The sequence below is a fragment of the Halichoerus grypus genome, chromosome 7, assembly GCF_964656455.1.
Source record: "Halichoerus grypus chromosome 7, mHalGry1.hap1.1, whole genome shotgun sequence".
Taxonomy (NCBI): domain Eukaryota; kingdom Metazoa; phylum Chordata; class Mammalia; order Carnivora; family Phocidae; genus Halichoerus; species Halichoerus grypus.
The window spans coordinates 127,810,616-127,838,527 of record NC_135718.1 but is presented as its reverse complement, the minus strand read 5'-3'; the positions used below and the strand labels follow the sequence as shown (position 1 = coordinate 127,838,527).

The 27,912-nt window shown below is 45.8% G+C and overlaps 1 protein-coding gene across 6 annotated transcripts in view; it reads right to left on the bottom strand.

The window, feature by feature from the left end:
* NAV1 (neuron navigator 1) overlaps nucleotides 1-27,912 on the bottom strand; it is a 247,772-nt gene that overhangs the window by 47,543 nt on the left and 172,317 nt on the right. Inside the window, exon 1 of one of the 6 annotated variants that reach the window (XM_078078266.1) lies at nucleotides 26,896-27,063. The exons of the other annotated variants lie outside the window; for them this stretch is intronic. Within the exon in view, the coding sequence (XP_077934392.1) occupies nucleotides 26,896-26,948 (53 nt within the window). The 5' untranslated portion in view covers nucleotides 26,949-27,063. Of the gene's footprint in view, nucleotides 1-26,895; nucleotides 27,064-27,912 lie in introns of those variants that run through there. 6 annotated transcript variants of the gene reach the window in all.

Sequence of the window (27,912 nt, the reverse complement as noted above, 5' to 3'; positions counted from 1 at the left end):
ATGGACAGTGGCCTAGGTCAGGCAGTTAAATAGGAAACAGTGACTAATGGTAAGACAAAGTGTAGATTAGACTTGAGGTCTGATGGCAATCTGACAGTCAAGATGGGTGGGAGGCTAGCAAATGTGACAACCCTGGCTCTAGGTTCCCTAAGAGCCAGGATGGCTATGGATCAACACAAAAGGAATATTTTGAGATTATAAGTGCTTTAGATAATGCTGCCATTGGATGGTTCTGCAGCCAAGAGTATTTCATGACATCTGCCCCTGAAGCTGAAGTTACTCTTAGTACTTCAAGGGGACAGGGAAAAGAGTACATAAAGTTTGGTCTAGGATCAGTCCAAGATAGAGTTAAACACATAAAGAGACTCAAAATTAATCTGTCCTCCTGGGGAGGTTAACTTTATGGCTAGAAATGGAACAGGCTGACTTCCAAGAGTATATACTTCTATGGACCAGAATACATTCTGGATACTTGCTCTCGTCTTTATTATTATCATTAAAGATTTATTTATTTATTTGAGAGAGAGAGAGGGAGGGAGAAAGGGAGGGAGGGAGGGAGGGAGAGAGTAAGTGGGGGGAGGGGCAGAGGGAGAGGAAGAGAATCTCAAGCAGACTCCCCACTGAGTGTGCAGCCTGTGAGTGCTGAGCCTGACACGGGGCTGGATCCCATAACCCATGATGAGATCATGACCTGCTTGCTCTCATCTTAAAAATTTCCATAACTTCCTTGGACTAAACCAGCAACCAGGTTAGAGTTTAGATACAGGTTTCCTTGCTTATAACCTCAAGAATACTCTTGCCTTCTAGGAGTATTCCTAGGTTAAACCATATGAAATCGTCCATTTTGTAGGTAAAAAATGGTTAAACATGGATACTTTCATACAGTTCAACATCACATATGTTTATGTTCATGTTTGGCCTATGCTTCAGCACTTGTCTGCTACGGAAGTGTAGTAGTGGATTCTAAACTCTTTTTTTTTTTTTTTAAGATTTTATTTATTGAGGCACCTGGGTGGTTCAGTCATTGAGTGTCTGCCTTTGGCTCGGGTCACGATCCCGGAGTCCTGGGATCGAACTCCGCGTCGGGCTCCCTGCTTGATGGGAAGCCTGCTTCTCCCTCTCCCACTCCCCCTGCTTGTGTTCCCTCTCTCGTTGTGTCTCTCTCTGTCAAATAAATAAAATCTAAAAAAAAAAAAAGATTTTATTTATTTATTTGACAGAGACACAGCGAGAGAGGAAACACAAGCAGGGGGAGTGGGAGAGGGAGAAGCAGGCCTCCTGCAATGGAGCAGGGAGCCCGACGTGGGCTCGATCCCAGAACCCTGGGATCATGACCCGAGCCAAAGGCAGACGCTCAACGACTGAGCCACCCAGGGGCCCCTCTAAACTCTCAATAGGAGGAAAACCTAACAGGAAGAAATGGAGTCAAATGACAGAGATGATAACCTTTCCTGACCTAAGCCTTGTCTGGTACATCTTAACAAGGGAACACATTCTGAACTCTGCTCAAGCCGAAGTTCGTTACATGTCTTCATCTTTTATACTTTCTTCAGGCCCATTCCTGGAGGTGAGCCATTCAGCTGATAGCCAGCTCAGGCTTCCCCAAAGGTCACTCAGCCAGCCATGGAAATGTGGGTTCCTAATGAGAGAATTAGTCAGTGATATTCCATCTTTGGTCCCTGTAGCAAGTGGACTCACTTGCTCTCCTTTGTTAACAAGGTGGTAATCTTCTAGATCTGTGTAACATGGTAGTTCCTGGCCTTACGTGGCTCCTGAGCACTTGAACCATGGCTAGCCCAAATTGACATGTATAGTAGGACTTCAAAGATTTAGTACCAGATTTCAAATGCTTAGTATGAAAAAAGATTATAATGCATCTTACTAATAACTTTATATTACATACTAAAATAACATTTTAGATATATTGGGTTAAATAAAACATGTTGTGGTAATTGATTTCACCTGTTTTACTTTTTAAAATGTCTCTACTAGAAAAATTTAAATTACATATGTGACTTGCATCTTTGGAAAGCGCTGTCCTAAACAGGAAACTTTTGGTCAATGAAATGTCAGCTTTGAAGAGCTGGAGTTCATTAGTTGCTGCAGCAATTACAGTTGATCCATGACCTGGGAAAGCTATGGTGTGCAGTTAAACTTCAGCTTATCCATCCCTTGATGGCACCAAATGTGGTAGAATTGTTGGATGCATGAATTGAATTATCAGCCACAGTCCTCAGAGAGCCTTCGAGAGGTTAAGGAGGAGAAGTGATTTAAAAAACAGAAAAAGATAATGAAAGAGTCAGAATGTAATTGGGCAATTTTGTGATGTTCAGTTTTGCAAATGAATCAAGGCCATGTAGCGAAACCAACATTCTACTCAAGTACCGCCAAGGTTCTCAAAGTCGGTAACCTTTCCCGCTCCCCACCCCCATGTGGCCTCAGAGCACTCCAAGAGCAAGGGGGAGTACAGTGTCTGCTTCGTTACATGTCTGTGGTTTGGCAGAGACCACGGCAAGCTAGCCTGATCTGGCCAACAAAGCCAGGCAATGGGAGGAAAGGATGAATTGCACAGAGTGAGAGATTTAGAGGAAGAGGGGGGAGCGGGGAGAAGAAGCCAATGTAAATTTTTTGAGCTAAGGGTTTGCCAAGTCAAGGGTAAAGATCACCTAGAAGAAGGGATTCTTTTTTTTAAGATTTTTTTTAAATTTATTTATTTGACAGAGAGAGAGAGAGAGACAGCATAGAGGGAACACAAGCAGAGAAGTGGGAGAGGGAGGAGCAGGCTTCCCGCCGAGCAGGGAGCCCGATGCGGGGCTCGATCCCAGGACCCTGGCATCATGACCTGAGCCGAAGGCAGACGCTTAATGACTGAGCCACCCAGGAGCCCCTAGAAGAAGGGATTCTAAAGAACAAGGTAACCAGAGTCTGATATGAAATTGGAGGATATGTACAATTAGGAAAATTTATTTGGCCTCCTTGATATTTTGGCAGTCAGCTCACACCAGGATCCCAGTGCATAAGAAAACTAATGGTTTCAGCAACTTATTAAGACACTTCCTAAATTCCAGTTTGTATCACAGAACTATCTGACTAATTTTGTTCAACTCTCAAATTCTGTGAATGACTATAAGCTGGGGACCCAAAATTCAGATTTAATTCCTATAGATTAGCTTACACGGTACTATTGGCATCACTGAAAAATCAGGAAATAGCACAACTTTGGAGGCTTAATACCACAAAGTTTGAAGATATTTCTTGGAGATCAAAGCCAGCTGATACAAAAAGCCAAGGAAATTAGGCCCCAATGCCCTACTGTACCTTGGCCATTCTGTAAAATTCAGAAATCACAGATTTCCACTGTTGTCTTTTTCTTTTAAGTCCCTCAGCTCATAATTTCTACAGTGACTGCCAACGTTCCCTGTGGCATCTAGAAATGGGATAATGTAAATAAACACAAGGCTGCTATCCCACCAAGCATATGAAACATCACCCTGATGTGCTCACTGAGAGAGGACTTCTGTTATTTCTGATGATGCCTGATGTAACAGAGAAGTGAGAAAACTGCTCAGCCCCAGTTCTAGCCCACCTCAACTCTTGCTCGAGTTGTAGCCACCATTGGCACGTCCTCCTGAGCTCACTCTCCTTTCCTACGAGGCCTAAGGTTTTTGAGTGGTGGCAATAGAATCACAGGCCCAGTCCTAAGCAGAACCCCATTTTGGTTAAAATCAAGCCATGTTTTTCTTTCATACACACCCTCTGCCCAAATCTGTACATATGTTATCTGACCAGGGACAAGAATGCTTTGAGAGAGAACTCGCCTACCAGCATCGAGTCCTCAATTGGTCTGGAGAAATGAATGCCCTTGCAGTTACATACAAAATTCTGTGCCTATGTGCAATTTTCTGGACTTGGATCATACTTTCAGATTCTCAAATGTCTATGGCCTAGAAAAAAAATTTTTTTAAATTATCATCTTGCCTCATAACACCATGCTTCAAGCACTGCCTTCTTGATTCTGGCATTTAATCTTTGCTCTAAAGTTAAGAGAGTTTCTTAAGCCTAGACCATTGTTATAGACCAAATTGTGCCCCACCCCCCCCACAAATCTTTAAAGGGAAGACATAACTCCCAATGACTACATTTGGGGATAGAGCCTTTAGGGAGGTCATTAAGGTTAGATGAAGTCATTAGGGTGGAGACCTAATCTGACAGGATTGGTATCCTTAGGAGAAGAGGAAGAGACACCAGAGAGCTCTTCCTGTGTGTGCACACAGAGGAAAGCTCACGCAGAGACACTGAGACAAGATGACTGTCTACAAGCCCTGAAGAGAGGTTTGACGAGAAACCAAACCTGACAGCATTTTAATCTTGTAATTTTAGCCTTCAGAACTGTGAGAAAAGAAGTTTCTGTTGTTTAAGTCTCCCAGTCTTTGGTATTTTGTCAAAGCAGCCTGGGCAGACTAATATAACCATTAAGTGATAAAAACCAGCTTTTTAATTTATACATCAATACCCCCACCACCAGTAGGCCACAATGGACGCTGACCACCTCCATCATTCAGACTGGTTTCCCATTCAGAGATTTACTGACATTAAGCTTTTGATCATAAGACCACAGCTGAAATAAAATACCCAAATCCATCAGCTAGGCTCAGGAGAAGCTACGGACTGAGAAAATCAAGAGTCAAGCAAAGTGGAAGGAATTATTGCTTTGATTTGGCAGCAAAATAATCCTGGAGAAATTCCACCTTTCTATGATGCAATCAGGTCCTTAGTGTGCCCCTCTGATGACACGATGCACAGCTATTCAGCCCTGCAAACAGCGTGTATAGCACTCTGTGGGACAAAATGGATGCAATTGGATTAGAGGTACCAATGTATTTTATTGGGATCTTAATGCGGGAAAGGGTAATTGCAGGGTAGTGGGCAAGAGACAGAAGTGAGAATAGAAGGGGAAGACATGAGAGACTGTTCCAGAGGTGTGGTTTAGTTAAATCTCTGCCATGTCAGCTGGCAGGGCCAGAGCAAAGGGGGGGGGAAGAGCAGAAAGTTGAGCTGTTTAACGGGAGTCTCCTTAATTAGGACCAACTGTGGGTGAGGAATGCTGAGTCGGCTGGCCACAATTTGTTTGAGTTTTCTCTAGTTTCAGAGATTTCCCTTTTTGCCTGCCTCCAGCCTTCCCCCTCCTCTACTGTTTTCACAGGGGTAGGAGTGAAAAAACAAGGCACCTTCCTCTTTCTTTCAAATGTGTCCAAAGGAGGAAATTTAAATCCTCCACCGAGTGAAAGGTAACTGGGAATCTCTCTCAAGAAAAGGGGAACGTTCTCTGCGGTGCCATCAAATTCACCTTCAAAGAAGCAGCAGCTGCCCTTTGGGGCAGGCTCTGGAATACTGAATATGCACCTCCATTTCCACTGTGATTTATCACCAGAGTTCAACTCGTTTGTCTTAGTCTCCATTTCCCCACGTATCAACAGGTAGTTCAGCGCCTATGAAGCAAAACGTCTGGAAAGTTGAACATCGGGGGGAATAATTTTGATTCTTTTTTTTTTTTTAAAGATTTTATTTATTTATTTGACAGAGAGAGACACCACGAGAGAGGGAACACAAGCAAGGGGAGTGGGAGAGGGAGAAGCAGGCTTCCTGTGGAGCAGGGAGCCTGATGCAGGGCTTGATCCCAGGACCCTGGGATCATGACCTGAGCCGAAGGCAGACGCTTAACGACTGAGCCACCCAGGCGCCCAGGAATAATTTTGATTCTTAACTTGGGCAAAAAACCTATCTTGACAAAAACTAAAAAGTCACGAAATTAAAATGTCAATGGATAAAAGCGATCTTAATTGGAGTGTCTATGTTTTTATCAGAGAGTCTGAAGGAGGCTCTAAGAATAGTCAGCTGAGTACTGTTTGGAACCAACATGTCCTTTTCTTCCCCAAACCATCAGAGATGTCCCATCTCATAGGTTTTTGGAAAGGGATGAAGATGATATTTGACTTAAAATTTCATAAGATACTTCCTGTTTCCTCCCCACTTCTCACCCATATTCTTCCTGAGGCCTTTCTTAGGAGTCTCTCACACAATTCCCAAATCCCTGGCTAACTGAAAGGAAATGATCCAACAGTGTCTGCATTTCTGCATTTTCTTGAAAGCAGTAAGGAATTAAGAGATAACTGACAATATTCTGAAAAGTTGGAAAGGTCCACATGAAATGCCTAGAGCAGACCTTAGCAAGTTTTTCCTGTCAAGGACCAGATAGTAAATAATTTAGGCTTTAAGGGCCATATGGTGTCTGTTGCAACGGCTCATCTCTGCCCCTGTAGCAGGAAAGCAACCACGGAGAGTATGTGGACAAACATGAAGGCAGCTATGTTCCAAAATAACTATTTATGGACAATGAAATTTGAATTTTACGTCATTTTCATGTGCCACAAAATATTACTCTTCTTTTGATTTCCTCCCCCCCCCCAATCACTTGAAAATATGAAAACCATTCTTAGCTTTTTGGGCCATGCAAAAACAGGCAGTGGACCAGATCTAGCCCAGAAGGTCAAAGTCTGCTGACCGCCGGGCTAGACCAAACTACAGACGAAAAGGAAGAGAAATAAGAATCCCTCAACTGACAAGTCCTGGACCAAATTTTGGACAAAGAAGGACCTCCATTTTTATTCCCTCTTAGTGCCCTTCAGATCTAACCTGCTCAGTTTACAAGTCAAAACCAGATTCTTCTACCAGCACTACTACTGGCTAGGTTTTGACTCAGGAAATAAAAAGGGGTGGGGAGTAAGAGGCAGGAGAGGACAATAAAAGGAAAAAGAAGAGATACTAGTACCGTGTGCACCTCATTGCCAATCCTCCACTGGAATCAGATGGGATTCAAACATATTTGCAGCTTTTACGATGATTTATGAGGGACTGACAGAAGCAAAAGCCTTTTGTCGTTAGAAACGCAAATCCTGCTACACAGGCAGGTTGGAAGAAGTCATATAGAGTGCCTATGACCTGTGTAAGGTTCTGTTACCATCGTGGCCTCAGAGCAAAGCCCCTGATATTAACAAGCTGCCACTCATCTTAACATCTCAAATCACCCTGTTAGCTTACAGTGAGAATCAAAAGAGGTGAAAAAAGATAGGACTCAGGCCTTAAATTCAGACTACTAGGCTAACGAATCGGTGCAACCCTGAGCAGTTTCTGGCAGCTCCAAGAGATTCAGGCCAGACTGCTGGTGTGAAATGCTGAGCTGGCAATAAACACCTCTGGCCTGTAAGCTACTCTCTCTTCGCGGAATGAGGCTTCCCACCACAAACCAAATGAACTGCCAGGCGTTCCCTCTGAACACATCACTCCCCCGTTTTTTGACTTCTTTGTATCACATTCAATCTTCACACTCCATTCCCTGGCCTTCCATTATCACCTTTTTTTTTCTTTTACTCTATTAAATAAAAAGTCCATTTTATAACTTCTTTGAGTTCCACAGAAACTGAGATCATCTTTTTTCTAATCACCGAGCCTCGGTCAAAAATCCTGACTCAAAATCGAGGGCTTATGCGCCACCCAAACGTTCTGCCTGTGATTACCCTAATGCTGTCCACATTTAATCTACACAAGAGAAACAAAACAAGGAACATTAAAAAGGAAAGCCAGCAAAACAGAAATAAACACACATTCCAAATCCTAAAACCTAGAGAGAAAAGTATTGGACCCTGATTCCTCGTGTCTGCCCGCTTACATACTATCATGCCGAGCTAGCATACTGCTTAGAGGGACCGACCTGCCAGGAAGGCTTATCAATTTGTTACGGTGGGTCGGAGGTGGGATGGGGGCGTGGGGGGGAGCTTAACCAGTGCCTCCAGCGGCACCGTGGGGTCATTATCTTCTGAGAAATAGCTACGAGAAGGTAGGAGAACTTAAGGGCAGGCTTCATAACTGACCATTTCTTAGTCCGTGTGGATTCAATGGTAAAGATTTCCATTGTAGCCAAGCCATCATGTCAGCGTCTGAGCCTGCTTCGTGAGAAGCTGCTGTTCATTTAGTCAGCGTGGGATCTGAGTCGACATTAGCTACTCCTTAGACCCGCCCAGTCAAACGTAACCAACGTAAGCTCTGTGTTGCTGGACAAACGTGTAGCAGTGACCTGTACGTAAGCAGAGGAAAGTCTGCAGTTTTACTAAAGAGTCATGGTTTTCTGGAAGACAACTAATTTAGGAACCTGAGAGGACAACCAAACAATGCTAATGAACACTCAGTCTTTGCATCATACCCTCCAACTTCGGAAATGCTGAAACCCAGGGGATGGTCTCCAGTCTGAGGAGTCAATACAGCTCTCTAGCTCACTCGTTTGTTACCTGTCCGTAAGCTTGCATCAAATCAAAGTGGTGCCCCCACTCTTCTACTACTGTAAGCACTGTGGAAATCGAAGAGTGCTTCTTTCTTCGCTTTTATTTTTTGTTTTTTTGTTGTTGTTTTTAAGTAGGCTCCATGCCGAGCATGGAACCCAACGTGGGGCTTGAACTCACGACCCTGAGATCAAGACCTGAGCTGAGATCGAGAGCCGGATGCTTAATGGACTGAGCTACACAGGCGCCCCCAAAACAGTGTTTCTTAAAAGGCATCTTTAATATGCTGCCTTTTATACTGATCCCGTGGTACTTGCTTTTGTCAGAAGGGAATGCATTTTACATTATTGCCTAGTGGAGATGCCAGATTTGTGCTGATCCATGCACATACTCTAATCTTATTTTTCTTTGTGAATACCACCAAATCATTATGAAAACAATAGTCACTGTGTGCCCAGTACTTAAATATGTATACCAAGCACTTTGCTGGCATTTCATTTACTCTTCATACTAACCCTGAGTTCAATATTATTTCCATCTTACCTCTAGGAGAGCTAAAACTTAAGACAGGTAAAGTTACATGCCCAAGGTCCCATAGCAAGTGAAGAAACAGAGCCAGTTTAATATTAGGATCTGTCTGACTCTAAAGACTCTGTTTTTACTATATTGTTTTTATTATATAGTATAGTATACTATAAATATTCCCATCATGAGAGAGAGAACTGAAGTTCAGGGTGGTCGCAGAATAGCAAAACTAAATTAGGCATTTACTCAGATCACTAGGGAAACCACTTGGCATTATTTGGCAGCTTTCCAAATGATGTTCCACTGGAGGGCGAGTATCCTTTATGCATCTCGAGGGGCTCTTTGCACAAAAAGGTGGTCTCCAGGTCACATGTAATTTGTGTCTGCTCCATCCCTTCTACACCGCATCTCAACAGTCACTGAAGTTTGGGACTGAGAATGGTGAAAAAGAAATGGGTTAGTTCCTAGACGTCCAAAGCCTGCAAACCAAAACAGAATCTGCCTGAAAGAGTGACAGGCTCCTGGTCCACTAAAGGGAGGGGCTTTAGCGAAAAGAAGAACGTAGGATAGTCTAACTGGACAGAAACCTTTCATATTTGCCCAAGCTGACTCTTACAGATTACAAAGGCAAACTTCTTTAACATGAGCACCACCAAATAAAATCTCAGCACTGCAAGGCTGCAATAGAACGGGTAAAAACGGATCATTGTTGAGGCAGCAGAAGAGTGGGAGAAGAGCCAGCGGCGAATGATAACTGACTTAGTAGCACTTGGTTGGTAGGGCGCTCTTTTTGGGCCACTCCATTCCAGCATCTTTCCCCTCTAGAAAAACCCAGCCAGGACTCTCCCTGGCCCTTGAAGATGAAGTTCAATCTTCTGGACGTTGTTTTGCAAAGAAAGTCTCTGTAACCCATGGGTAAGAATCAGAGTGAGGAGAGGGGGAAATGCTGGATGGACCCCCCAAGTGGGGCCACTTTATGGGGTCTTCTGGGTCCAACAGGGCACCCTGTGGCCTGGGGCGGGAAGGGAGAGGTAGGGGCCAACCTACACATGGTGCAGCCCAGGGCCTTCCACAGGGCCGCAGAATTGGCTGTGTCACCTCTAGAACTCCTCTTACACCCCCACATATCACGGCTAGGCTGGCCAAGTGGCACTATGATGCTTCCTCCCATCTGGGGCATGAGCCAGTCTTCAGAGTCGAAGTTGTCAACGCCATGGCCCCTCACAGCTTAGGCTTTGAGGTCAACAGCATCAGCTGCTCGCTTCCACCCCACCAGAGCAAGGCCTGCCACGGGCTCCCTCTCCCCTTGTCTATCAACATCCACTGACTGCCAGTTGGTCTTCTGGGCACGGAGGTCTGTGCCCCACCTGGCTATTTTTCCTGCAGGTGCTCATCTTAGATGCTGATGGGAAGTCCAGAGGCTTATTTAGGGAGTGGCCCTGTTTGGGTAGATGGGTCTGTGCTAAAAAGTAGACAGCAATGGGAGAGCCTGGCAGGCTCTGTTGGTGGAACGTGGGACTCTTTATCTGGGGGTTGTGTGTTTCAGCCCTACGTTGGGTGTAGAGCTTATCTGAAAATAAGATCTTTTTTTTTAAAGCTTTTTTAAAAAAAGATTTTATTTATTTATTTGACAGAGAGAGACACAGCGAGAGAGGAACACAAGCAGGGGGAGTGGGAGAGGGAGAAGCAGGCTTCCCACTGAGCAGGGAGGCCAATGCAGGGCTCGATTCCAGGACCCTGGGATCATGACCTGAGCCGAAGGCAGACGCTTAATGACTGAGCCACCCAGGTGCCCCTGAAAAGAAAATCTATAAAAAAAGGAAGTAGATAGCGATGGAGTAGGGCCCAGGCTAGACTTGAGTATGAGGGCAGTTAGAGACCCCTTCCTTATGCAGAAGAGCTTGTTCACCCAATCTTGCCGAAACCACAGCCCTGCAAGCACTGGACATCTCCAAGTTCAAGAGGACATGTTCCTCTCTCGTGCTTTGCTGGATGAAAATGAAATCAGAATTGTTTCTTAGGTTAATGGGAGATTCTCCAAAATCAGCTGATTTTGGAGAACGTCATTTCATTACAGCACTGAAGATGGAGTATATACTATGAACCACAGTGTTGTATCATCTCTGTCCCAAGACAGAGGATCAAATATAGAAACTGAAAGAAACCTCTAAAAACTCTTCCCCTTTAGAGATCTTGAGGAGGAGCTGCTTTTTCAGGTATTCAATGGAGTATGTGACACGGAAGTCAAGCCCGAAGGGCAGGTTGTTGAACAGGGAGATAATTGCTTTTTTGCCGATGACATCCTGGTGGTTAAGAACTAATAGTGTTGCATTGCTTGGTGTGACAGCGGTGCTTTTATGGAGAGCTCACCTTAAACATCCTCTTATGCCACACCTACAACTATTATTGTAACTACAGAAGGAAACCTTTGGGGGTCAAGTAAGAATCATTTACTGATCAATCACAAAGATCGCCAAAGTAGAAAAGAAAAAAAGGGAAGAATTTTTCATTAGTTCCATGCCTTTTTTCCAACTCCCTGGAGAAGGATTAAGTATAAAAAAAATATCGGATGTGTTGGAAAAGAAACCTGTTAGTCTGAAGAAAGAATTTTTCTTCAGGATGAAAATGCAGAGATTTTCTACATATTCAGTCAGGTGAATGCAAGCTACTGACTGAAAAACGAAGCAGCAGAAAGTGGGGATTCTGAGGCATTATGAATCAGAATGTTTTGGAGAGTCTGTCCTGTTTGGCAGCCACCCAGGACATCATTAGCCAGGGAGGTCAAATGTTTAGTTATCAAATGTAGAGGCCCTTGAGATACTTCTTGGGCCCTGTGTGGACATCTTGAAGAGAGATATGAAATAATATGAAGAGCTGATAAAATGGTTTTGTTTCAGAATTAACAAGGAGATGTATGAAGTGTTTGGAGAACTAAGCTTTTTAAATGCCTGAAAATATGATTACAGTGCTTTAATTTAGATAAACTCTATAAAAACACATGAAAACTGAAGATTTAAATACTTTTATGCAGGCTCTGCATATACCCATATTTGTGCATTTTCCCCTTCATTTTCAATCTGTTCCTTGGAACATCTTAACCCTTAGAGACAACCTTTAGCTCTTACGAGGCTACTTTTTCATGGTGGACCTATTCTGCCTACGCTTTATAATAAAAAAACAAAACCCCCAAAACTTTCCTTCTAGGAGACTCTTCCCCATTTTAGGCATCAGGAGTCAGCTCCCTCTAATAATTTCATCTTCCAGGTACTTCCCCCCCACCCCACACAGAGGAACTCATGGGTCTAGTACATTAGTTGCCAAATCTCACCATGCACACCACCATGATTCTTGTATTATAGGCTCTAAAGAAAATCAAACTAAGAATTCAAATAATTGCTGAGCCTGCATTTGACCATAGAAACCAGAGTAGTTTCTACTCCGTACCACAACTGATAGCCAATCATTACTGCCCCATTAAAAAATAATGACAAGGGGCGCCTGGGATAGAGCCCTGCATCGGGCTTCCTGCTGAGCAGGAAGCCTGCTTCTCCCTCTCCCACTCCCCCTGCTTGTGTTCCCTCTCTCGCTGTCTCTCTCTGTCAAATAAATAAATAAAAATCTTAAAAAAAAAAATAACAAAAACTAAGTTAAGCTACAAGTAAGTATATCCTTCCCCCATCTTATGTTTTTTTAAAAATGTTTTTATGCAAAAGATTTCATTTTTATTTTACTAGGGTAAGAGGTTTGGTGTGTGTGTGTGTGTATGTCAATTCTTTCTAGTATTGCTGAAAACAACTGAAGTATGTTACGTGCAAAATGTCAACTGGGCACAGTTAAGCCACCAACTCTTGATCTCAGGGTTGTGAGTTCTAGCCCTGCAATGGGCTCCATGCTGGGAATGGAGCCTACTTAAAAAAAAAAAAAAAAAAGGCAACTAGGCAATATGTAGGCAAGGTACTAAGTTACAGTTGTCTTTACTTTGAATTCTCATTACCGATGTCTAAAGGCACTAGTTTCTCTAAAGTTTTATCTTAAAGTACCTAATGTTATTCCTCTGTTCCTGATTGCATTTTGTTTACATTATACCTGAAACTATATTTTCTTTAACCTTTTGGTAAATTGACACTGTATGAAATATTATTCATATCGGTTGTATTGCTAATTTTATTTTGAGAGCCAATTACACACGTTGAATAAAATGAATTATTTCCCCATTTAAAACAGTGGTCAAGTTCATGATGTTGTGATGTATAGTAAGAAATATATATATTTGGTTTTTGTCCCTGTTTCTGGCACAGAGCTCCTAAAATCCTAGGAATTTCCTAAGTGATGAAAGATTTACTTATGTCAATGTGATGACTTCTGGACCCGAGCTAAGGATGGGGGCTGGTTGCCAGGGGAACCAATCACATGGTTAGAGGGTTGGAAATTTCAGTCCCTGTAGACTGAATCAATTGGCAAAGGTCGATGATTTAATCAATCAGGCCTACATGATGAAGCCTCCATAAAAATCCCAAAAGGACAGTGTTTGGAGAGCGTCCAGGGTTGATGAACACAGGGAAATGCTGGGGCAGCCCACTCAGAGAGCAGAGAAGCTCCACACGCCTTCCCACATACCTTGTCCTATGTGTCTCTTCCATCTGGCTGTTCCTGAGTTGCACCCTTTTATAATAAACTGGTACTCAAGTAAGTAAATGTTTTTTTGAATTCTGTGACCTACTTTAGCGCATTAATCTAAGCCAAGGAGGGGATGCGGGAACCATGGATTTATAGCCGGGCAGTCAGAAGGCCAAGTGACCACCTAGACTTGCAACTGGCATCTGAAGTGGGTGGCGGGCAGTCTTGCTGGGGGGCAGAACTGAGCCTTAAACCTGTGGGATCTGATGCTCTCTCCAGGTAGATTATGTCAGAATCCCGATGAACCGTAGGATGCCCAGCTGGTGTCGGAGAATCAGCATCAGCATTGGAAGTGGACGTAACAGGACAAAATAAAATTGTATCCTGCAGTACAAGTAACACAAAAATTCTAGGTAAAAGGTAAAAGCAGATCCAGCAGGAGAGGGTTCTCTCTGATTTGATCCTGGTGCCTCTTCGCTCATGAGCCACAGAGCCACATGGGTAGAACCTGCATTCGCAGGCTAGCGTTCTCCTTTAGACTACCCATGCTCACCATCCCCACCTTACCCCACGTTTACTCCTCCACCTACTGGAGCCTGGACTACATCTCCGCTGCTTCACTAAGATCTCTCCCGTCAGGGATACTAAGGCTCTGTATACTGCTAAATCCAATTAGGACTTTTTAGTCTTATTTTTCCCGCCTCTCAGTGGTATTTATCGGTGTTAGTCACTCCTTGAAATTCTTCCCTTTGTCTGCCTCAGCGACAGCACTCTCTTCTTGTACCCTCTTATCCAGACTCTCTTCCTCTGCCAACCTCTTAAATGTTAGTCTTTCATTGTACGTGGCCCTTGACTGACTAGTGTTCTCATTGTACCCATTTTCCTTCGAGTTTTGTCCCTGGCATATATGGCACCAAAGCATCTTCCTCTACAGGGTGAGAGGGGTTGAATGGCGGGGTCTGACACAGAGTAGACTCTCAATAAAAACCGTGTTGAAGGAACAAATCAAGGGGTCATATTAAAATGTTTTTATGGATATGGTTGAGAATCCTGCCAGGGTCTGTGGTAGGAAAGAAGGCCATATGAAAAAACCACTATTACTAAACGTTTTCTTCAAAGCAATTTTATTCTATTGGGAGTTCCCAGGTTCTAGGTTTCCTTCACTGTCCCCTTCCTTGGACTTTCATCGCCATCAAACTGGCAATGTACCTACTTTTGGCAAAGAGTGTAACAGCTTCAGATTGGGTCCCTATGGTTGGGAAGGTTACACCAGGACCTTATTTGCTCCATCTTTAGTTTAACAACAATCATCCCGTACAATTGCCCACCAGAGGCCAACACTTTATGTAGCCCCCAATCTATTTCTGGAAAACCCTCCGATGCAGAGTTTGCCCAGACTAACTTAAAAATGCAAGACGGAAGCAGAACTTACTGTGAAGTTGTTTATGCATAAAATTGTTTGACCTCTCATAAAGAGAGCTCCTTGAGAACTGGAAGCCTTGTCATTTCTGTGGAAAACACTTATCATATCCTGGCCAATGCCAAATGCACAGCATCTGAGTTGAGCACTGTTGTTTTGAAGGAATCATTGGAGAAGCACTAAAACATTACCCCAATCTCTTTACTAAAGACATTTGAGAGATACATTCTTACACCAACTTTAACCACGCTCCAATCCCAGACAGTCGTCAAACATGAGGTCACCAAGTTTTCTGGTCAAACACTGGACGGTAGAATTTAATAAAATAGAGGTTTTCTCTAATTACCCAATTATGGGCTGAAATTTAAATATAGCACAATTGCTTCTGCTTTCCCCATTTATGAGATATGCTACGTAGCTCCTACAGGGGCTCATCAATTCTGTTTTCTAGGATGGACTATAGTCCTTATAGCACAGTGGTGCCCAAAGAGACAACTTTAAAAGTATTTACATTAAAAAACAAAGTATTTACATTATCTGCCCCCTCCACCACCAGCCCCAAATAGCCACTTCTTAGAAAAGTGAATGATCATAACTTGGGAAGACAGTTATAGGCGACCAAGAGAACTTTCTTTGTTTGGGGGGGATGTGGGTACCCAATCCATTCTCAGATCCCAGACAGATCTGACATACTATACAAGGTAACCTTTAATCTGAGCCTCCCTTTCCCCCCAAAAACAACCCATACATTCTTTCCTAATGTAAAGATTTCCAACAACAGCACAAAACTAGCTGTTAATAATAGGTCCCAACATGTAAATTACAGTGGTCTCCAAAAATAAAGCTTCATGGGGGAAAAATTTGCAAGTTACCACCGTGAGGTAGACGCAGGGAAAGAACAGTTTCCTCACACCACGGACATCTGGATGTCCTCGCTCAACTGGCAGACAAGTATTCTGAACACAGTCCTTGGAAGCGATTTTTTTTGGTGTGTAAACCACACCATGACTTTTCCCTACCTCGCCTCTCTGTCTCCCGCTCCTCGACCAACCTTACAATTAAACACCCAAGGCTTGTTTCTGAGTCTCAGTCTTTCCTTACATTTCTAGAGAGCAGTGGGGGGCAGGGGGGCGGGGGGGCAATGATGTAATCTGTTACCTTCTCAGCACTTTGTCTAAGGTAATGACTGGGCCTACATATTACTTGTGAAGTTTTCTTTCCTGCCAACCAGCCCATGAATGCTTAGAGCCTTGAGGCCTTTAGAATGAGAGTACTTATTAAGGATTCCAAAAGCAGTGCTCCCAAGAGGCCCCCCAGATCCGTGCATTCTGAATCGATTCCTCCCCCACTAAGATGCTCCATTCTTCTTTGATGAATTCTACCAAGGCACACTGGGCAGGTTTGTCCGAAGAAATCCTAGCATTATAAAAGTCCCATTGAATGGAAAGTTTACTTGTCGCTTTAATCTAGGTCTTAAGAAAGGTTGAGTTGTCACCCCCACCACAGGGGACCACTGATCTGGCCTCAGTGGACACTGTCATTTTTACAGCCCTCTTGCCTTCATCTTTATCTCAAAATTAACCCGCCTTCTTATCTTAAGTCATTGGGTTCATGGCCTGCTTACTCTTGGTGAAATATCTTTGTTGAGAACTCTGAAGGTTTTTCACTTCAGAGAACAGGACAGCTGAATACCACATTGTGCCCCGGGGTCAAAGGTCAGCATCACAGAGAAAACCCAGCTAATGCCTTGTGAAAGACCTTCATTTTTGCAGGCGAGTCTTCCATGCATGTGAAAGTAAGCACATCTCTCACCTAGCACAAAGCCTTGAACAAAAAGAATGAAAAGAAAAAGGAATCTTAATTCTTAACCAGTAAGTGGATGAAGCAAAGATCTTATTCCAGAGAAACAAAACTATACACAGGTGTTCAGGCAAAGGTAAAAAGCCACTCGTTCTATGCCCCAGGCATGACATTCTGCCCACTGAAGGATGAAGGATAAATGGAGGAAAAAATAACAGGGAACTGAAAAGATTTAAACTTCTCAAACCCTCACCTGCAAATGCCAGATACACCAAACATTTCTGCAAGGCAGATGTCCCACCCAGCTTTTATAGAATCGGGTATTGAAGGATCTGACCGTTTTTTGTCACTGGTGATTGCTTTCAACACCCTGCGAGACTGGATTGCCACATTCCCGCAGCAAATCCTTCCTGATGCATTTCTCATTCAGACAACATTCCATCCCCTCCAAACCAGCTCAGGCGCGCTGTGCATTGTGTGCTTCTCAATGGCCGGGGCCCTTCATTCTCCTTCCGAGAAGGGGAAACGGAGGCTGGAAATTTTGCCCCTGCGTTGTGTAACAAGTCAGTGTCAAAGTCAGTTTGAGGTTTCTGGGTGCCTCACCTCTTTACTGCGGCATCATAAACATCCTCCAGTGCTGGCTGCCTATAAAGTACATGCTTAGCTTTATGCTTTTCTCAAAATGCCTCCTGCCACATCACCTCCCCAGGTCGAGAGGGAGAAAAGATTTTGTTATCTAAAGATACATATCGTAGGAAAAAATAACAATTTGGGGAACACAGGAAATGACTGACTAGGAAACACCTTCTGGTATTCACATGCTTTTCTTGGGCAACCGAGTTGAAATCTCTGCTCTGAGGCTTTATGATCAGTCTGGGGCTTTGGCATAATCCTTGAAGAAGGAAGATTGAAATTAAAAGAAGAGAAAGTTAATCAAAATCAAACGGGTTTTGTTTCTGGGAAAGGTGCCTTCAGGCAACAGACAGGAACGAAAACATCCTGTTCTTTCTTCCATTTTGTTCTGAGGCAGGATGGATCCAGAGATGCTTCTCAGCTTAGAAAAGGGGTCCCTACGGTTCTGTCTCACCCTCCAGTCTTTCTCGTACTTGGAAGAATGAAGCCATAATGGGGTACCCCTCACAGGTACCAGCCTTCTGTGCATCCACCAAGTGTTAGGTTTGAGGAAATACAAAATTCATCAATGATTGCTCCAAAAGAGTCGATAGTAAATGAATATAAGCTATGACTTGGGCACTAAAACTCTGTCGTCTAGTCTCTACTGGGGAGAGCACAGTTCAGTCTCACATAGATCTGGAGAAAGAGAGACACATAGAACCCTCTCTATGAACATTTTTACCTGAAATCCCCAGTGTGTAAGACAGGTGAAAACAGCTGCTCTGGTTGAAAGGGAGGCAGACGCTCAGGGTCCACTCGCCCAGGTCCCCTCCAGCTGTGAGCGGTTTCATCTCAGCCACTTCCTCCCCCGTTACTGTGTACGTACAAGTCATCCAGGCAGATGGTGGTTTTTCTATGTTTAAAGGCTTCCTGAGAAGGCCCCCCCCCCCCACCTTCCTTAGGGCACTCATTACATGTCAAGTCCTCGTTACGGAGAATTACAGACAGGCGCCAGTCAACCTATGAGGTTCAAAGTCCTAGAACCAGCAGGGTTTTCCCTGACACACTTCTGCTTTTCCATCTCCTCTCTGCACCCCTACGCCCACAGTGCATTATTATATCCAGCATCAGTTTCTTTAAGATTTTCATGACACGGAGCAATCTGAGAGCAAAATCCTTCTAGAGTTTTATAATTTCCCCCTAGGACCTTTTAAGTCCTACAGGCATCTCAACAACAGTTTTACTGACAACTTGCCTTTTCAAGCTCCCCCAAGTCTCCAATAATGTAGTTTTTATAGAAACGATTTTTTTCTTTTTACACTCGTATTTCATCAGCTTATGTAATGATCAAGTGAAACAATGTCGACTGGCGTAAACAGGTTTGGGAACAAACAACTCTTGGTAAGCGTTCAGCCTGACTGGTGGGAGCAGAAGGAGTGTTCGGTGTGCAGAGGGCAGGGCGAGCAAGTCCGGGGAGAGGGCTCGGCTCCATGGGATGCCCGGAAGCACCGCAGGAAGACCAGGGGGAAATTCACAAGGCTGAAGACACTATCACACCTCCGCTTCTGACCTTTCCTGCTTCTCAATATATTCCTCCTCGCTCCACCTCTGGGTTTCTTTGTTAAAGGTAAAGACCAGAGGTGGGGATAAGGAAGTGAAGCAGACAGAAAATTCAGGTTATTTCTGAAGCCTTGGGCTCACATCACACAACCAGCATTATTTTACTTGGATGGCATTAGTTTACTGGTATAATCATTCTGGGTTAGAGAGTGTCTCAGTTCAACTTTATAAGAGAGACAAGGAGTGGCTAAGAGTCTTGCCAGAGCAGACCATCATGTGAAACCCAGAACCAAACCCAGGAGTCCTGACTTCTTGGGGGGTCTCCTATAGGAGATTTTTTCCAAGGGCTTTGGACTTGCTGGGGATCCAAGCTGCGTTCACAATGAACAGCTCTGCGCAAATTTCCAGAATTCGTTTCTCAGATAGCAGGAAAGCTCCTGAACCAGGCTTTGCAGGAGTAAGCAGTGACTCCCTCCCTCCTGCAGGGGGCAAGGTTAGCTTCTCCAACCTGAGACCTGGACTGGCCCTTTACCCCCTAGGGGCTGGAGGCCAGGGTGGAGGTTGGTGGAAGTTCCCTGCTGAGGGAACTGAAGTGGAACAGTCTTTACCCACCTCCCTTCCTAAACACCCCATACATGCTGATCCTCTGGGCCCCCAGCTTTGCCAGGGGTTTCCATACGGAGACTCCAGAAGAAAAACAAACACTTAACTGGTAACAGCAAATATGAGGTTCATCTCCAGGAGATGAAAGCAATTTCTATAAACCACAGGAGAACACTATTGTGTTCTCCCCTTCACATTTAATTTATAAGAGTGGGGAAGGAGGACCCTGTTAATTGAACAAGGACAAGAGTGGAAAATTAATAAATTAACATATTGCTCATTAGATTTCGAAGGTAATTCTAAAATGCATTATAAGCATGGAGAATAGTGGTCTCTACGGATTTACCTCATTCAGAGAGCCACCTTTTCAGGAAAAGGTGATTCCTAAGTCCTCCCCAAGATTAGCTCAATGCTAGCCTAAAATGCATCTGCCAAGTTGTTAAACATGAATCCCATGTATTAGAGGACCCACTCCTGTGAAATGGCTGTGGGAGCTCTGAGTTCTGGAAGAATGCTCCAAGAATAAGAAAAAGTAGCAACAGGTATGGAAATCTGGGTTGCAAATCCAGGCCTGGAAATTACAAGAATGTTCACCTAGAATTTATGAGAGCTAAATGGGGAGAAACAGTATAAATTATGGGAACTGAATACATACATAACAGGAAAAAATAGGAAGAAATGGCACACATTTCCAGAACACGGAAATCCACCACAATGTAAACAAGGATTTCACTAGGGAACTGTTTCCAGACAAGAGGCATCCATTTCCAGGGATCTGATTAACCAAAGAAGTACTGCTTTCCAACTGTGTATCAGAGAGAATTAAGGAACAAGGTCTCGGATTTGTGCCACAGAACACTGCTGTTATCTCAGCCACCGTGTCTCGGGGGTCAAATTCCAGAAACCCTGACACCCAAGAATAATTCCCAAGTATTTATTTTCCCTGAGGGCCTTTGAGCCATAATTCCACTGGCAGAAATACTACTTCTGCTTAGAGCTGTTAAAAACCTATTTTTAAAATCACACAGTTGGCAGATCATCAGGATCAAAACCTGGTAGTCTAGTATAGTCTTATAGAAGAATTGAAAATAATCCATGGGAAAATGTTCCAAGCCTGAGCAACAACACTTTCATGCATGTGTGCATACACACACACACATACACACACTCTCTCTCTCTCTGTCGGAGCATTTGTGCATGCACCGGACAACTGCCAAAAGAATGAGGGGCTAGCAGGACATCAAAGATGACGGAGTGGGACGTGCCTTCTGTTCCAGTTTTCCGACATATTACCCATTGATCTCACCGCCTCATAAATTCTCTTCAGGAGAATTCATCTTGGGCCCAGGGCCCTCTCTCCCTCTTCTTTCATACCTGAAAACCTTCCTCCTTCCTGAATACACTCTCCAGATTTCCTTGCAGTCTACCCTTGAACTTTTCATGACTGCTACACTCACTGTCCTCTTAATGCAGTGCTCCTTGACCTGGTTATAAATCTTTATATATTTTTGACTTGCTTGCTCCCTATTTCTAGCTATTATTATTCCTAGTGTCAGAAATCAACATCCAACTCTGTTATAGATTAATCACGCCATTATGGGGACTGAAATAAGTTGTCTTTTTTTCTCTTTGTAGAGATTAGCACAATTCTTGGCACACAGTAGGTGATTAATAAATCCTCACTGGTGGATGGCTGATCAGCTTCTATTTCATGTAGCTGTTCTATTTCAGGAGCTAGGATTTGACCCAATCTAAAGAGCTCTAAGTGTGACGTGGCACAGGCTAACGGTGGTGCATATAACTCCGTACTGTTCTATTAAGCTCTTAGGATGGAATCCTGTTAGCTATGTGTTGTCATTAAATTCCACATAGACACCACTTGAATAAGAGTCCCTGGTCCCTCGGACTTACGATTAGACAAAAATACCACCATATAACAAATGAATATGGGGAAAAAATAAGCTGGAAAGCAGCATCCCTGGAGGTTGAAGAACCTCATTAATAGCTCTCCTTTATAAAAAATGACCATCCCAGGGGCGCCTGGGTGGCTCAGTCATTAAGAGTCTGCCTTCGGCTCAGGTCATGATCCCAGGGTCCTGGGATCGAGTCCCGCATCGGGCTCCCTGCTCCTCGGGAAGCCTGCTTCTCCCTCTCCCACTCCCCCTGCTTGTGTTCCCTCTCTCGCTGTGTCTCTCTCTGTCAAATAAATAAATAAAATCTTCAAAAAAAAAAAAATGACCATCCCAGAAGGGAGCGTAGGCATTCTCAAGCTTGCAGAAAGTGCTGAGCTCCTTAGACTCACATTCAGTCTACAGAGGAATGGGCTACAGAGCCAGCCAGAGCTGTGTTTGCATTTCTGCTCCACCATGTATTGGCCGTGACTTTGGGACAGGCATTTTCCCTCCCTGAATGCATGCCCACATCACAAAAATGGCCATATCACCATCAGCTCTTCCTGGTTGCTAGCATAAACAAGGGAAAAAATAAAGCATCCAGCTCAGTTCCCAGCAAGTAGGTAGGTACCCAACTTCCCTCTGCTCTCCTCTTTGGAATAACCCACCTACTACTCAAATGACGCCTGTAGCTATACATTACCTAGGAAAACCAGTTTATGAGGGAAACTCGTATTTGCATACCCTCTGTAAGTCCACGGGTTACATCGGCATCTCTTGCCTGTGTAAAGCGGACAGTGGCCAGGCTGTTTCGCCTGTGTACACATGCACGTGGGCAGGGGCTTTGATGTTCTTTCACCCAATAACGTGTCGGAGTCTTCATGGGAGACAGGCTTCCTAAGATTTAAATGTCCAATAATGTCCAAGAATTTAGTATTTCTAGGAAATTCCTGAAGCATCCCACGAAAGCGAGGATGAGGATGATGCCTCATATCCGACACATTCTGCCCACAGGTGGCATTACTGGACTCTGCTCGCGTAGCAAAGGCAAAGGCAGGCCATCATTCTGGCCATGAACTTCGCCTGAGATGAAACCGAGACCAGGCTCTGGAGGAAAGAAGCCAGTTGCGTTACCAAAGGCTTCCAGATAGGACTGCCGGTGGTGCTAAGCAGTGACATTTTGATTCAGCTGTCTGTTTGAGGATTCTATCTTAGACAAGGAGTGTCTGTTATCGATGAAGCCACAGTGATGGTGGGTCTGGGCAAAGAAAGTGGAAGATGACATACAGCCTCTCAACTGAGGAAAACTCCTCCCTCTCTCCTCAGATGAGCTCTGGTTCCACTGGAAAATGCATATTTTTGCTTTCAGGCCCAATGGAAATGCCATCTTCCCGTGAAGTCCTCCCTGACCACTCAAACTACGGCCCCTCCCTGCTTGCTTCTGCTTCCTACACATTCGATCTGGTGTCACAGGGATCTGCACCCTGTTTCCTCCACCAGATTGCATCCTCCTGCATTATTCCCCCTCCAATAATGTATGTATGTGCTCGTTGACTTTTATTTATCTGTTTTCACTGAATGATGATAAGCTTCCTGAGGGCACAGATTCTTATGTCTGTCTTGCTCATCACTATCATACTCCCGGTTCCCAGCACCGTGCTTGGCATCTGTGAGATGCTCACTACAGTTTGTTGAATAAATGAACAGACAAATGTTAGCTCCGTAAGGGTCAGCTCGGTGTCTCCAGCCCCCAGCATAATGGCTGGCACAAAGGTATCACATAGTAGAGGCTGAAGAAATAAGGTGGTTTTTTTAAACGATGAAGTTTTTTTAAGTGGCCGATTTTTACGTAAATTGCCATTAAAATAGAATGTATAAATATGGCATCTTCGTTAGGATAGAATTTGGACTGAATAGAAATCTGAAGATGAGTAATTGAGAATTTAAGAAAAAAATCAAAAATATATTCGATGCCAGGAAGTTATTTAGTCTATTATTCCGATTGGCATCCTCATTAGGGTCCTAGCAAAATGGAAGGAAAAAATGAAGGGAAAAAGCAAACTTGAAGAATCTGGGAGGGACTCCTACTGCCTGCGAGGGACCTCAACTAGTAAATATCACTCGTAAGAGCTCACGTGTTGAAAGCACTTTGCTCTTCATATCAGCTCACTGTCATGACTACAGCCCAGGGGGGTAGACTGGTCAGGAGTTAGGCCCATTTTATGGAGAAGGAAACTGAGGCTGGAGGCTACGCAACCTCTGTAAGGTCACAAGGTTAACTGTAATGGAGCCCTTGCCCTGAATTAGGTCACCAGACTCTACAAGTCCAGTGCTCTTCCCACCTCACTCCCACTAGACTTCCGGGCCGACTGCAGACCTTTGCGGAGGCCTCAAATACCCTCAACTTGTGCATCTTCAGCATTTGGTATTCCTTGGGCCTAGATCAGTGTCAATGAGAATGAACTCCTTATAGTAGCATTTAGGGGTTGGCTTTAGAGTCAGACAGATCTAGGTGTGAGAACAAATCCCACCACTGTGATCTTAGATAGGATTACTTAACCTCCCTGTGCCTCAGTTTCTTCACTTGTGAAATGGGATGATGATGAAATATACCTCGTATGGTTGTTGTAGGGCTTAAAGAAGTGAATGTTTACAAAGTGCTTAGCATAGATAGTGCTTTAGAGCATCCTGTTATAGGGTGAAAGTGATTGGCTCAGATGTTACACACAGCCACACTAAGTCTTCCTCATTATAATGCTTCCCGCTTGGCACCTCTCTCCTCCCTGCCTCTCAAGCAGAGCGCAGGGGCTTTGCAGGAAGAGGTTAAGCCGGCGAGTGTGGTTTGCCTGCGTTGTGCGTGCGTAGCCCCATAAAACCCACTAACAAGAAGCAGCTCGTTGGCTCTGCTGTCCCTAGGCATTTTGTCCTCTCACAGAGGCTGGGTTTGTGCCAAGCTGGAGTCCTATGCCCCAGGGGGTCTCTGCGGGTTGAGGGAGGCAAGTGCTGTGAGCAGGTCTTGTTCCTACTGGTCCCCAGGTTATAGCTAAGGGCCCCTTCTAGGAGGGAATCTAGGAATGCTGAATGGGATAGATGCCTACACCCCAGGTTTGCTGCTTAGAAGAATCTGAAGGATGGTGATTTCTGGAACAGGAAAGAGAGTGGTCTCCAGGAGAGATGTGCAAGAATGGTGCTTATGGAGATAACCTTCCATGATAGATGCAGTAATGCCAGGCATCTGCTCTGAGGCAAGTGGAGTGGCCAATGGCTGATCACAGCTCAACTCATCAAAAGCTGGGTATGGAGATACTGCGGGCCAATTAGGCCATTCACCCTGATACCTCACATCCTTTCTATGCTGCCTCCTTTGGAGCTTAAGGGGAACCTGCACCTGAAGGGCAAGCATCTCTTTGATCCCTGTTGGCCCCAATCAAGCATCATTTACAGGGAAGGTTTTTCGAGCTGTCTCCAGAGCAAAGGCCAGAGCAAAGGCTCGGGTTAAACTCTCCCCCTGTGGATTGCAGCCAGGGTAGTTAAATTTTGTATTTGAACTCTGGTGATTTGAGGACTGACCTCCACTTTATAACATCCCCTCTCTCCTTGCCTACCAACAACAATCGGCTTGAAAGTCTTGGGCTTGGGTAGAAAGGAAACTGCAGTCCAACCTCGCCCCACCTAGCAGACGTGATGTGACCGGCTCCTCTCCCTGGGCTGTGGCAGACAGCTCCCTGCCCTGGCACACCTGCCCAGAAGTCTGTTTCTGGTAAGGAGCTAGGTGAGTACTCAGCAGCTATAGCCCCAGGATAGGCACTAAGCTCACTGTCTACAAAGCCTAGTCTCCCAGGGTGTGGTGGGAAGGGGTGCAGCAGTGCAAGGGGGCAGGGAGAATAGCCATTCAAAAGAAATGATAGCATAACCTAGAAAGGGTTCTGTGTAGGAAAGGGGTGATGGGCTCAGGGAAAGGGAGCCAACTAAAGGATTTTCACATCTTCCAGGGGTGAGGGAGGCAAAGAACAAAAGTGTAGAACCAGTGCAAATCTGGGTTCAGTGACAACTATAATCTTGCTTGGGCACTCCCTGTATGGATCTCAAGCAGGTTCTGAACTGGGGTGGCAGTGCTGGAAGTGGAGAACAAGGTCAGGAACAGCCCCTTCTTTCCACCTTCTCCAGGGCCCAGAGACTCAGGACTCACCCCCAGGATCTCACCAGAAAAAAGAATCCCCAGAGGTCCCTACATAGATCTATTCTTTGTTCAAAACTGGTTCCTCTTAAAGATATATCCCACCAGTCATCCTAGCAAAGTCAGTCCAAGGGTCCCCAGTCCCATTGCAGAGGGGCTGCAGTCTGTCCCACTGTGGTGGGGGACAAGAAGTTGGGGGCCAGCAGGATTCTGGCCTCCAAGGGCACCCAGTGCTGCAGACGCCTCACCCTTGCCAGGCCTTGCCTTGGTTCTGTTGCTCTTACCCTAGGCCTGTGTGTGCAGAGCTGCAGTGAAGCCCCTGGCAAGTGCTGGGGGCTCTTCCCAAGGAACCATGGGGAAAGGGGGGCATGTTCCAGGGTGCAAGTCTGGGCTCTTGGGGTTGAAAGCCCTGAGGAGGTATGGGGGTGGGAGTGGTCTCAGCTTCAGTCATCTGGCCTAACCTCCAACTTCCTTCAGCCAGCCAAGTCAGAGGGAGGGTGAGGGGAGGGAGTGTGTATATTGGGGTGGGAAGCTCCAGAAAAACCAGAAAGCATCAGCTCTCTTTCTCTGGCTGCTGGAATTTCCTAATCCTCTCTTGGAAGTGCAGTTTCCAAGTCAGCTCTGAGGATCCCTGACTGGCTGTGCTCACACTCACTTCCTCTTAGTGGGGAGCCACCATGAACGGCCCCCCTCACCATGGCACAGGACTGATCTGTGATCCCCCACTGTGCATCTCCCGAATTCCGCTGCTGCTCATCCCTTCCCAGAGTAGAGTCCCAGGCTTCACTCCTCCTCAGAGGAATCCAACCAGCTGTGGGGTCACAAATTCACCCCCACCTCCCCTCCTTAGGTCTCACCCCTCTACCTCCTTATACCCCAGAGCTTCTGAGTCAGGGAGACCCTCCCGCTGAAGGACGCTCCCCTTCCCTCTCCAGGTCCCTAAGAACCCCGACCCCCCCCCCCACAGCTGGGGGCGGGGACCCCCCCAATACACTGCAGCGGCAACCATCCAAGTTCAATCAAGTTGTGCCATTGTCTCAGCTTTGTCCCGGTCTCTGCGGAACCCAAGCGCCTTGCTTTGCCTTCCCTCTCCTTTCCCCAGACCCGTCCACACACCCACCTCCAACTCCCAACGCCAACAAGCCCAGGACTCCGGGGAGCCGGGAGCCAGAGGACTCTGTCGGCGCGGGCACTCCTCCCTCCCTCTGTCAGAAAAGCAGGGCAGCCAAGACCCTCCTTCTTGCAGACCCCACACCCACTGCTGCGGTAGTGTAGCCAGGGGCGGGGGCTGGGGTTGGGGTTGGAGGGCTCCCAACCCCGACCCCAGCACTGCGGCAGGGGCCGGGCGCTTACCTGCGGGGGAAATTCACCGTCCTTCCCGACCTGGGCAGGGGCAGATGAAGCATCTTCCCCGGCTCAGGCGGCCATTCGCCGGGTGGGCACCCAGCGCCCTCCCCGGCACCGCGGACACCCGAAGAGGTCTGAGCCCGGGCCACGCGGAGGGCCAGACACCGAGTGCTCGCCGGCCCTCCGCTCCCTTTTCTCCCCACCGCCGGGGCTCGCACTTACGGCTCCAGCTGTACTTAAAGCGACAGAGCCCCATTTCGCCGCCGCTGACTTCTGTCCCGAGCCCCGGAGATGCAGGCTGAGAGCGGGCTCTTTAACGCCCAGAGCAGGTAGACAAAGAGCCACCGCAGCCTCAGCCTTCCGGTGGCCTCGGGAGCCCAGGAGGTGCAGATGCGGGCTGGGGGCCTCGACCTCCACCTGGGCTGCCCTGGAGTTAACCCCCTGGCTGCCTGCTGCGGTGCCCTGGGCGCTCTTACTTGCGCTACAGAGGCAGAAAGGGGTGTGGGCAGCGAGCCAGGGAACCAACCGGTGTGTACCGGTGGGCACGGGTCTGGGAGGCCTGGGTTGAACCTTCCCCCTGGCAGAGCTTCTTCCCAGCCCCCTCCTGGCCCCTTTCCAGGCTCTAAAAATTAGTCAGAATAAGAGCAGGGGATCAGTACATCACCTAAAACGAGGAGCGTGGTTGGGGGATGAAGGTCAGGCGACGGGCACAAATTACCAGGAGCTGGCTCAGAGACCTGGGGTGGGGAGGGGAGACTAGGAAGGTGTGCCCTCCAGGAGCGCAGACAACTTGGGTGGGGGGAGGGCTAACGTTTTTCCCACTTAGGGAAATAGATTAGGTGAAAGGTGTGCATGTTGGGGGAAGATGCCAGGGAGAAAGAAGAGTTCACACCATGCAAGAGTCTGTGCTTTCATCCAGGGGGCATTTTCAGCTAAGAAGGAAAACGATCTCAAGGAGGAAGGATTTTAGTTGTAAAGTAAGAGGGAAAAGAAGTGGGATCCAGTAGCAGCCCCCCGCCCCAG